The sequence below is a fragment of the Geotrypetes seraphini genome, chromosome 5 (assembly GCF_902459505.1).
Source record: "Geotrypetes seraphini chromosome 5, aGeoSer1.1, whole genome shotgun sequence".
NCBI classification, from domain to species: Eukaryota; Metazoa; Chordata; class Amphibia; order Gymnophiona; family Dermophiidae; genus Geotrypetes; species Geotrypetes seraphini.
In genome coordinates, this window is record NC_047088.1 from 267217265 (window position 1) to 267229524 (window position 12260).

A 12260-nucleotide genomic window follows, 5' to 3' on the forward strand; every position below is an offset into this window, starting at 1 on the left:
GACGGGCTGGGTCAGGAACTGGTTGAGTGGAAGGCGACAGAGGGTAGACATCAATGGAGATCGCTCTGAGGAAAGGAATGTTATCACTGGTGTGCCTCAAGGTTCTGTTCTTGGGCCTGTTCCTTTTAACATTTTTGTGAACGATATTGCTAAAGGGTTGTCCGGTAAGATTTGCCTCTGTGCAGATGATAGCAAAATCTGCAATAGAGTAGGCACGCCGGATGGTGTGAATAACATGAAGAAAGACCTGGTGAAGCTTGAAGAATGGTCTGAAATTTGGCAGCTAAATTTAATGCTAAGAAATGCAAGGTTATGCTTTTGGGCTGCAAAAACCTGAGGGAACGGTACAGTTTAGGAGGTGAAGAACTTATGTGCATGACAGAAGAGCGGGATGTGGGTGTGATTGTATGTGATAATCTTAAGGTAGCCAAACAGGTTGAAAAGGTGACTGTGAAAGCTAGAAGGATGTTAGGCTGCATAGGGAGAGGTATGGCCAGTAGGAAAAATGAGGTATTGATGCAACTGTATAAGACTTTGGTGATGCCTCATTTAGAATATTGTGTACAATTCTGGAGGCCGCACCTTCAAAAAGATATAAAAGGATGGAGTCAGTCCAGAGGAAGGCTGATAAAATGGTATGTGTTCTTCATCATAAGGCATATGGGGACAGACTTAAAGATCTCAATCTGTATACTTTGGAGGAAAGGCGGGAGAGGGGAGATATGATAGAGATGTTTAAATACCTACGTAATGTAAATGCGCATGAGTCGAGTCTCATTTGAAAGGAAACTCTGCAATGAGAGGGCATAGGATGAAGTTAAGAGGTGATAGACTTCGGAGTAAACTAGGGAAATATTTTTTCACAGAAAGGGTGGTGGATGCATGGAACAGTCTCCCAGAAGAGGTGGTGGAGACAGAAACTGTATCTGAATTCAAAAGGGCCTGGGATAGGCATGTGGAATCTCTTGGAGAGAGAAAGAGATAACACTGCGGACGGGCAGTAACCTGCAAGCCCTGATGTTAGAGGCAGACCTGGATATTGTTGCTATCACTGAGACATGGTTCAGTGATTCCCATGGATGGGATGCAAATGTACTGGGATATAATTTTTTTAGGAAGGACAGAGATGGTCAAAGAGGTGGAGGAGTAGCTCTCTGTAAAAATTGATATCCAAGTGACTGAAATGCAGGGGACCTGGGGAGAGGAAGAAGCAATATGGATCATTTTGAAAAGAAAAGATGAAACTTCTTTCTATGTGGGTGTAGTCTACAGACCTCTGAATCAATCACAGCAAATTGATAAAGATCTGATTGCAGATATCCAAAAGTCCGAAAAGAAAGAAGAGGTGCTGCTGTTGGGTGACTTCAATCTGCCAGATGTGGACTGGAACATTCCATTTGGGGAATCAGAAAGAAGTAGGGAAATTTTGGATTTCTTTCAGGAGGCTCTACTAAGACACATGGTGACAAGAGGGAAAAAGCGATACTAGATCTGGACCTCACAAATGGGGAGAGTATCTCTAATGTTCGAGTGGGTGCCCACCTGGGAAATAACGATCATCAAACAGTTTGGTTTGATATAACAGCTAAAGTGGAAGTCATAGTGGAAGTCATAACTCAAAGTCATAGATTTCAAACGTACAAACTTTAGCAAAGAGGGAGCATACCTGAAGAAAGAGCTGTTAGGATGGTAGGACATAAGGGAAGTGGAAAAACAGTGGTCAAGGCTGAGAGGAACAATAAAAATGGAAACCAAAATGGTTCTTTAAACTTGTGGCAGAGAAAATAAGAACATTTTAAAAATGTATTTATTTAAGTATTTATATACTGCCAATGGTTCATCAAGCCCAGTAGTCCCTTCTCACGGTGGCCAATCCAGCTTACTAGTACCTGGCCGAAACATAAGGAGTAGAAACATTCCATGCTACCGATCCAGGGCAAGCAGTGGCTTCCCCCATGTCTTTATCAATAACAGACTATGGACTTTTCCTCCAGGAAATTGTCCAAACCTTTCATAAAACCAGCTAAGCTATCTGTTCTTATCACAACCTCTGGCAACGCCTCCCAGAGCTTAACTATTCTCTGAGTGAAAGAAAATCCTCCTTTTAAAAGTATTTCCTTATAACTTCATCGAGTGTCCCCTAGTCTTTGCAATTTTTGATGGAGTGAAAAATCAATCCACTTGTACCCATTCTACTCCATTCAGGATTTTGTTGACTTCAATCCTATCTCCCATCAGCCATCTCTTTTCCAAGCTGAAGAGCCCTAACCTTTTCAGTCTTTCATCAAGTGAGAGGAGTTACATCCCCTTATCACTATGGTTGCTCTTCTTTGAACCTTTTCTAGCGTCTCTATATCCTTCTTGAGATAAGGAGACCAGAATTGAATGCAATACTCCAGATGAGGCTGCACCATGGAGCGATACAGGGTCAGTATAACATTCTTAGTCTTGTTAATCATCCCTTTTTTAATGATTCCTAGCATCCTGTTTGATTTTTTGGCCACCGCTGCACATTGGGTGTAAGGTTTCATCATATTGTCTATGATGACACCCATATCCTTTTCTTGGGTGCTAACCCCCAAGGTGGACCCTAGCATCCGGTAACTGTGATTCGGACTATTCTTCCCAATGTGCATCACTTTGCATTTGTCCACATTAAATTTTGTCTGCCACTTGGACGCCCAGTCTTCCAATTTCCTAAGGTCTGCCTGTAATTTTTCACAATCCGCATGCATTTTGAGAGGAAGAGGAAGATGGAAAGAAGAAGGAAAATCATGGAAAGTTCTGGTATGAAAATCCTTGTTAGTCCTGATATAAAACAGGTGAAACAGGATAAGAAGAAAACCAGAGCTCACAGAACCCCCCTCCCTTCTCCTTCTGCAACTGATATCTCTTTCTGCAACTGATAAAAAAAAGTAGATTGACTGTAAAAAGATATTTCACAAACCACTTACCAGAAGGCATACAAGGATGGGGAAATACCCTGTTTTTAAGTTAGCTACTGTGTAAGTGAAACTTAAGAGAAATAACAGGTCCTAATTCTAAGGCTTGGTACCAGGGCGGCACCTAACCAGATACTTGAAGCCACATCATACGCTGACTTCAGAAAATCTCTGAAGACCCGTCTCTTCAACACCACCCAATCTCTCCCCCCTCACCAGTTATAATCCTCCCCGAAAGTCCTTCCCTCCCTTTTCCCTTCCCCCAATGCTTATGCTGTACACCTCTCTTACGCACATTATAGATATCTAACTGTAAACAGCATTGATCTCTTGTAACTGTTCATATTGTATCATCCTATAACTCAGTTTAACATCATGTACCTTATTGTAAACACCCTGTACCTTATTGTAAACATCCGGTAACTGTTCTCTTGTTTCTATCTTGTACCTTATTGTAACACCCCTGTACCGGCTCTCTTTGTAGTATCCTGTATCGTATCGTAAACATCCTGTAACTGTTCTCTTGTTAACATCTTGTACCATTGTAAACACCCCAGTACCTACTCACTTTGTATTATCCTGTATCCTACTGTTAACACTGTACTCTCTCCAGACACGACTTTCACTGTAAACCGCTTCGAACTTAGGGTATAGCGGTATATAAGAAATAAAATTATTATTATTATTATCATGCAAAGATGAACACAGCCCATGGTCAGAAGATAGAATTCTCAAGAATTATCATCTAACAACATATGCCAGAAATGTGTTAGGACACCACAGCAGGGAGGGGTTTGATGCTCGGAATTGCTTATATGGTATAGGGAAGGGGAATTTACGGGAAAAGGTTAGGTCTTATGGTAAACAGAGCAAACGTATAACATGACACAAATGTATAAGCCAATAAATGAAGTTAGTTAGGTGATAACGTATAAGAAAATAGCCAATAGAGATGTATCAGGTGATTTAGGCCAACGTGGTGTTGGCCACCAAGAAATGTATAAAAACAGGCCTTTAGGAGGAAGTAAGCAGAACAGACATCAGAGGATCCTCAGGCCTGAAGATCACATTCTGTTACTCTATATGCTGAATGATTTATTTCTGTAAGCTGTTATTGATTTGCTAAATAAATACATACTTATTGAAATCAGTATATAGTGTGTGAGGTCCCCATTTCGAGGTAGGCCTGGACAGCGGCCTACTTCAATTTTAACAAATTTGAACAGTTTAGTGTCATCTGCAAATTTACATTACATTAGTGACTTCTATTCCGCCTGTATCTTGCAGTTATAAGCGGATTACAGTAGAAGATAGCTTGAAATTTCCAGGAAGTTACAATTTAGGGTCGGTTACATAGTAGAGGCATTGGTGAGAGATAGAAGTAAGGGTGGAGAATTGAGGTTTACTTGTAGGGAAGATGCAGTTTGGGGTTGGTTAATTGATAGAGTCATTGAGGAGATATTAGTAGAGGGGTAGGAGGTCAGCTGGAAATTTGCAAGGAGGAGGGAGGATGCGAATTTAATCACCTCACTCATCGTTCCAATTTCCAGATCATTTATAAATAAGTTAAATAGCACCGGTCCCAATACAGACCCCTGTGGCACTCCACTGTTTACTTAAGAAAGTTGCCAAGCAGGACATGACAGATTGGGACCTAATGATTCCCTGGGTACTGTATGCCTGTCGGGAAAAGGTCCAAGTGTCGTTGGGGGTAAGCTCCTACGAAATGTTATGCGGTAGAAAGCCTAGTGGATCCCTCTGCAAAAACCAGGATGAATGTAATTTCCTATTTAGGAGATTTGAGACAAAAGCTATCCGCACTCACTGAAAAAGGAAGGGACCACCTTGCACAGAGTCAAGATAGCACTGAGGTTGGTTCAAACCCATGCTGCTCTTTGTGACCCTGGGCAAGTCACTTAATCCCCCCATTGCCCCAGGTATATTAGATAGATTGTGAGCCCACTGGGACAGACAGGGAAAATGCTTGAGTACCTAAATAAATTCATGTAAACCGCTCACCTAGGAGAATGGTATAGAAAACTGAATGAATAAATAAATAGGCATAAGACTTATTATGACCGGAAGGCTCAGGAAAGGCAGCTGAGGGTTGGCGACCAAGTGTTGATCTTGGTTCCCATGGATCCTCACAAGTTGTTAGCCCTTTGGAAGGGTCCCACCTAAGTAGTGCAACAAGTAAACCGTGTAGACTACAAGGTTCGGGATAGTAAGGTGCAAGAGCAGATATACCTTATGAATCTTCTCAAACCCTGGAAGGAGTGCCAAACATAGGCCCTGATGACTTAGGAAGGTGAGAAAGATGAATTTGGTCCCCAGGTTGGGGATTTTTTCTCTAAGGACAGCATGAATATTAGCGAGGGTCATACCCTGGATCAGGTCCAGGGAGTGCAGTCACTGGTCCAGGAGTTTCAAGAATTGATATCCCATGACATTAAGATGACCCCAGGAAAAATAATGAGGTCAAGCCCTATCGCTTATCAGAGGAGAAGAGGAAACTAGTGCATAACCTGATAGAGGAGATCTTAGCCCTTGGGGTTATTGAGCTCTCGCAAAGCCCTTGGTCTAGTCCAATTGTAATAGTCCCTAAAGCTGATGGATCTCCGAGATTCTGTATTGATTTCCATCAGTTCAGCGAGATTTCACAGTTCAGTGCCTTCCTCATGCCCAGAGTGGAAAAGCTCTTTGATAGGCTAGGGCAAGCCCAGTACCTCACTACGCTAGATCTTACCAAGGGATACTGGCAAATACCCCTGACAGAAGCAGCTAAGCCTAAGACGGCCTTCAGTTTTCCACAGGGGCTCTACCATTATCCTAGGACAAGTAGGCAGCATATTCTCACATATGGGTGATGTCATCCACAGAGCCCGGTACAGACAGTTTGACAAGTGAACTATCACTTTAATGGTGGTTGATGGAAGTCGCTCGAAGGAAGGAAAGGTGAGTAGTGGAGTCCCTCAGGGTTTGGTGCTGGGACCAATTCTGTTCAATATGTTTGTGAGTGACATTGCTGAAGGGTTAGAAGGAAAAGTTTGCCTTTTTGCAGATGATACCAAGATTTGTAACAGAGTAGACACCGAAGAGGGAGTGGAAAAGATGAAAAAGGATCTGCAAAAGTTAGAGGAATGGTCTAATGACTGGCATCTAAAATTCAATGCAAAGAGATGCAGAGTAATACATTTGGGAATTAATAATAGGAAGGAACCGTATATGCTGGGAGGAGAGAAGCTGATATGCACGGACAGGGAGAGGGACCTTGGGGTGACAATGTCTGACGATCTAAAGGCGAAAAAACAGTGTGATAAGTCAGAAGGATGCTGCCAGAAGGATGCTGGGCTGTATAAAGAGAGGTGTAGTCAGTAGAAGGAAGAAGGTGTTGATGCCCCTGTACAGGTCATTGGTAAGGCCCCACTTGGAGTACTGTGTTCAATTTTGGAGACCGTATCTGGCGAAGGACGTAAGAAGACGAGGCGGTCCAGAGGAGGGCAACGAAAATGATAGGAGGCTTGCGCCAGAAGACATGTGAGGAGAGACTGGAAGCCCTGAATATATATACCCTAGAGGACAGGGGAGATATGATTCAGACGTTCAAATACTTGAAGGGTATTAACGTAGAACAAAATCTTTTCCAGAGAAAGGAAAATGGTAAAATCAGAGGACATAATTTGAGGTTGAGGGATGGTAGATTCAGGGGCAATGTTAGGAAATTCTACTTTACGGAGAGGGTAGTGGATGCCTGGAATGTGCTCCCGAGAGAGGTGGTGGAGAGTAAAACTGTGACTGAGTTCAAAGAAGCGTGGGATGAACACAGAAGATTTAGAATCAGAAAATAATATTAAATATTGAACTAAGGCCAGTACTGGGCAGACTTGCATGGTCTATGTCTGCGTATGGCCGTTTGGTGGAGGATGGGCTGGGGAAGGCTTCAATGGCTGGGAGGGTGTAGATGGGCTGGAGTAAGTCTTAACAGAGATTTCGGCAGTTGGAACCCAAGCACAGTACCAGGTAAAGCTTTGAATTCTTGCCCAGAAATAGCTAAGAAGAAAAAATTAAAAAATTTAAATTGAATCAGGTTGGGCAGACTGGATGGACCATTCGGGTCTTTATCTGCCGTCATCTACTATGTTATGTTACTATGTTAAGTTTTTAGAAACTTTGCGACTGTCCACACTGTGCATGCACAACTACCTTCCCACCCGCCGAGGTTTGCAGCAAGTACTTTTTGGTTGAACTCCGTTCAGCCTAAGTTTTCCTTTCCCACTTTTGCATAATTTTTATTCTTTTTTCTTTCTTTCTTAAACAACGAGGGAAGGGAGAAGAATTTAATTTTCTTTTCTCTTGTAAATTTCAGCGACAATTGAGTTCAATCTTGCGGAAATAATTTTTCAGTCTGTGTTGAAATTGTTGACGGGTTTTAAAAAGTGTGGCAGGTGTCAGCAGTCTATTTCTGTTTCAGATTCTTGTAATTGGTGTATGCAATGTTTAGGCCCTGAACACAAAATTGAGACTTGTTTTCAGTGTTCATCTTTAAAGTTGTGCTCTCTTAAAGCCTGTCGCACTCAACAGGAGCAATTGTTCGGCGCTGCCATGGATATCACCAAATCTTCACAGGCATCAACATTGAAAACTCCGGCATCGGCTTTGACATCAACATCACAAGAGATTCTGGCATTGGGGAAGCCAGCTAAGAAGCCACCCGCTTCCAAACAAGCATCGCAGGTCTCTAAAGCATCGAGCCCCATGATGCAGATCAAACAAGGACGCCACCGCTCTCCAGCTTCGCAGGTTGCCTGTCCTACATGGTATGCATCCTCATCGAGGTCACCCACTCTGAGACAACCTGCTGCACCGATGGTACTGGCTTTTGAGCCATCAGTACCGGTGCCTTCTTTTAGGGAGAAACTTGATGAGTTCTTCCAGAGGGAGCTCGGTAAAATATATAAAAACCGCACTGCATGCCGGTGCTAGCATCGACTCCCTCAATATTGGCCCAGCTTGAGCATAGCATTACAGGGCCTCAAGGTACCGCTGTCAACTATCTATTGGAGTATCAAACTCATCAGGGATCTCCTGTGAGACACCGTTGTTCCCCTTCTCGTTGATTTTCACCTTCCAGACATCGATCTTCACACCGATGTTCTCGCTCGTCTCACTGACGCTCCTCATTGAAGCATCAATCATCTACTTTGATGCATCAACACTCTTCAGGGTGTTTGACTTCAAGATATCATCACTTCTCATTGCGTTGATCTCACACTTCAAGGCTTAAGAGAGACACCCATTGGTCTTCTTCCTCGTCTTCATCAGATCGGTGCCAAAAATCGAAGTCAAAAATCTTCTCGTAGACAACATTCTCCTTGATGCACAGTTCTCCAAGCATTTTATATGATTCAGATTTACGTTCTGACTCAGACTGTTCACCTACTTTATCTGCACCTGAGTCTTATGGCATTCCTTCGAAACAGTCACCACAAAAAATGCCTCCTGGAAGAAATTCTCCTTCAGAAGGACTTTCTTTTACTAGGTACATTAGGTAGCTAGGCAAACCTCTACCTGTTAAATTGTAAACTAAGAATTTTATAGCACTACAAATTCAACCATTAACCTTAAGAACTTTATAGCTTTCTACTTCTTCCATTATATAAGATTGTATAGATGTCTTTGAATTGTTGACCTCTTCGCTGATTGTACAGCGCTTCTTGTTGTAAACTGCCTCAAACTTTTCATGGCTTTGGCGGTATATAAAAATATATAGGCAAACCTCTACCTGTTAAATTAGAAGCTAACATTGGGCATACTGCGGAGTACTTGGAGGCCTTGGACTATGATGAACCTCCCAAAGAACTCCTCAAGTTACTGTTATATGGCATTCTTAAAGAGACAATTCTAAAAAATTGGGAAACATCTTTAACTATCACGGTAGCTCTGAGAAAACTTGATTCTCTATATAAAATCATGCCCCAACCCGGCCCATGTGCCTCAGGCCCCGCCCCTAGGAGGGGCCTAAGGCTCCCAGGCCTATTCTGATTGGCCCAGGCGCCTTAGGCCCCACCTGTGGGCGGGCCTTTGGGATGGCTGGGCCAATCCGGCCTCATTCTGCCGGTAGCTGCCTGCCGGACAGGCGGGTTTGGGCACCCGTCTGCCAAGCCAACTGCAAAACAGGTACGGTGAAGGGGGGTGGGGGTGGGGGGGTCGGCCGGGGGTCACGGGTCTGATGGGGGGGCGGTCGGGGGTTCTGGGGGGGGCGGACATTGGGGGGAGGGGGTTCGTCAAGGGCAGGAGGGCCTGGGATCCGTCCTGCCCGTAATTTAGTGGGGGGTAGGGGTAGAGAGTCGCCTGGGCCAGGAGGGCTTGGGCTCCCTCCTGGCCCGATCGAGTCGGGGGGGGGTAGAGAGTCGCCTGGGCCAGGAGGGCTTGGGCTCCCTCCTGGCCCGAACGAGTCGAGGGTGCCGCGGTTGGCCGGGGCAAGAGGGCTTGGGCTCCCTCTTGCCCCGATCGAATCGGGGGGGGGGGGGGTTGCGGCTGCCACGGGGCAAGAGGGCTTGGGCTCCCTCTTGCCCCGATGTTGTGTGTGTGGGGGGAGTGATGCATCACGGCAGGAGAGATGCTTCATCTCCCCTACCGCGATGCCTCATCTCCCCTACCGTGATGCCATCACTCCTCTACCCGAACTGCTGCGGGTCTCGGCAGTTCGGGTAGAAGAGTGATGGCATCGCGGTAGGGATCCCTCCTTTCCTGGCCAACTCTGACAAGTATTTTTACCTCCCTCCCGCCTCCCCTGCATATCTTTTTGAATCCCTGGTGGTCCACCAGTTCAGCACCGGGCAGGAGCGCTAAAAGCTCACACCTGCTCGGTACACTACTGGACCATTAGAACTTGCAGCAGCCATTCAGAGAGGCTCAGCATGGGGCAGAAGCACAGAAAGCTCACTCCTGCCTGATACACCACTGGACCACTAGCGATTCAAAAGGTATGCGGGGAAGGCGGGAGGGAGGTAAAAAAAATTGTCAGAGTCGGCTGGGACAATAGGGATCCCTCCTGTCCCGGCTCACTAAGTCATACGGCAGGCCGGTGGAGGCCTGTAACAAGTCTGGGAGCGGGATGGGTGAGTGCTGACCTGAATATAAAATGAAACCCTCATTTTTGGGCCTTTTTTTAGCCCAAAAATCTCATCTTATATTCAAGCTTTCTGTGCTCCTGCCCCAAGCTGAGCCTCTCTAAATGGCTGCTGCAAGTTCTCATGGTCCAGGAGTGAGCTTTTAGTGCTCCTGCCCAGCGCTGAGCTGCTCACTGAATGGCTGCCACCAGTTCTTGTGGGACTTGTGAGAAAAGGCAGCAGCCATCCAAGGAGAAACTCAAGGCTTGACCGTAGGGTACATAGCTCATTCATGCCCAGTACACCATTGGGTCAATAGAACTCAAGGCAACCATTCAGGGAGGGGCTAAGCACGGGGCAGGAGCGCAGAAGGCTCACTCCTGCCCAGTACACTGCTGGACCACCAGGGATTCAAAAAGGTACATGGGGGAATGCGGGCGGGAGGTAAAAAAATTGTCAGAGTCAGCCAGGACAAGAAACGGGAGGGATCCCTCCTATCCCAGCCTACCACTAGACCACCAGGTCATATGGCAGGCTCAGTGGAGGCCTTCAGGACATCAGGAGAGAGAGGGTACAGAGCAGGAAGGTGGGACAGGGTGCAGAGCCTGGCAGGGAGTGAGGGGGAGGGGCTGGGTGCAGATCCTGGCAGGGAAGGGCACATGAATATTAACACACACACACACACACACACATCCCGGCTTATAGTTGAGCCCTTTTTTCCTCCTTTTTTGGGGGGAAAGGGTACCTCGACTTATGTTCAGATCATCTTATATTTGAGTATATAAAGTATATGTATTATGTAAAACACTTTGATTGTAACCAAAGAAAGGCATGATATTAAGTTCCTTTCTCTTTCCCTTACCTTTCAGCCAGAAGATTTTGGGAGCTGGACTTGCAGCAGGAAGGCAGCAGAGTGTCACAGAGTCTCCTTCCAGTAACACTTGATCCTTTAATTTAATGTGGAAAACGGGAGGAAAGTCTGGAATAAAAGAGACTGGTCAGGAAATTCTAACTGCATTAAGTAGAACAGACACATTATATTATCTGGCAAAAGCAGGTAAAAAAGTGGAATGTTTGAGAGTCATTTTGTGCTTGGGATTTCTCATAATACAGATTGTCACTGTTTGTCCACTTACACAAAGGCTTAGAAGGGCATAATCAAAACTTTAAAATGTTCAAAAACCTGCATAAGTCAGCACTTGGACATCCTAATAGCAGAGACATCTAATTGCCAATAATCAAAACAAACTTTCTGGACGTTTAGCAGCATTTCTAAACTGCTAGGCGTTCAGAGCTCAAAGGGGCGTATTTGGAGGTGTGTTATGGGCGGGCTTCCTCCTGGCCATCCTGAAACAATAATCAAAGTTTTTCCAGGACATCCTAGGCGGAACTTACACGCCAGGACTTAGACCAAACAGACAAGATGACCACTGGCGGGTTTAAGGCATGAAACCCCCCACCCCCCTCTTATTCCCCAGTGGTCATGACCCCCTACCAGCACCCAGAGATGGAGGGAAAAAACCAGCACATTGAGTGCTTGCCATCATCTGATTGCAGCAGAGAAATCCCCATCAGCTGAGCTGGTTTAGGGGATTCCTGATGGCTCAGCTGATGGGGATTCCCCCTGCCAGGATCAGCTGGGGCCCTACATTCCTCCCCCAACATCCTTGGACCCCCCCCAAACATCCCACCCACATCCCCCAACATTCCTTGACCCCTCAAACATCAGGCAACCAATCATTCAACACCACCCGACATGAGGCAACACCCCCCATTTCACCCAACACCACCCGACATGAGGCAACACCTCCCTCACATCACCCGACACTCCTATGCTATTCGATGCAAAATCAGCAGGAGAGAAGCTCATTCCCTCCTTCCCAAAGGGCCATGTGCTGAGAATGAGGAACCTTCCCCTCCCAATGCATCTTGGGATACAGTGGGAGGGGGCTAAGGCCTTATTGGCTTAATAAACTGGGGAAGTGGAGCGAGGGTTACAGAGGTACATTCACACTAGGCTGAGGGCTTTAGATTTAGATTGGCACAAGGTATAGAAATATCTTTGGGTGTACTACAGGCATATAGAGATGGCTTGGGGAAATCCACTGTCTATTCCTAGGATAAGCAACATAGAATTTATTTTACTAATTGGGATCTAGCTGGGTACATTTGACCTGGGTTGGCCACTATTGGGAACTGGATACTG

The 12260-nt window shown here is 45.5% G+C and overlaps 1 protein-coding gene across 4 annotated transcripts in view; it reads right to left on the minus strand.

Annotated features, from left to right (window-relative positions):
* The window catches only part of SPEG (striated muscle enriched protein kinase), a 543710-nt gene that overhangs the window by 121719 nt on the left and 409731 nt on the right, over nucleotides 1–12260 (minus strand). For all 4 annotated transcript variants that reach the window (XM_033947131.1, XM_033947130.1, XM_033947129.1 and 1 more), the window contains one exon: nucleotides 10917–11033. In XM_033947131.1, the coding sequence (XP_033803022.1) occupies nucleotides 10917–11033 (117 nt within the window). The remainder of the gene's footprint in view (nucleotides 1–10916; nucleotides 11034–12260) is intronic.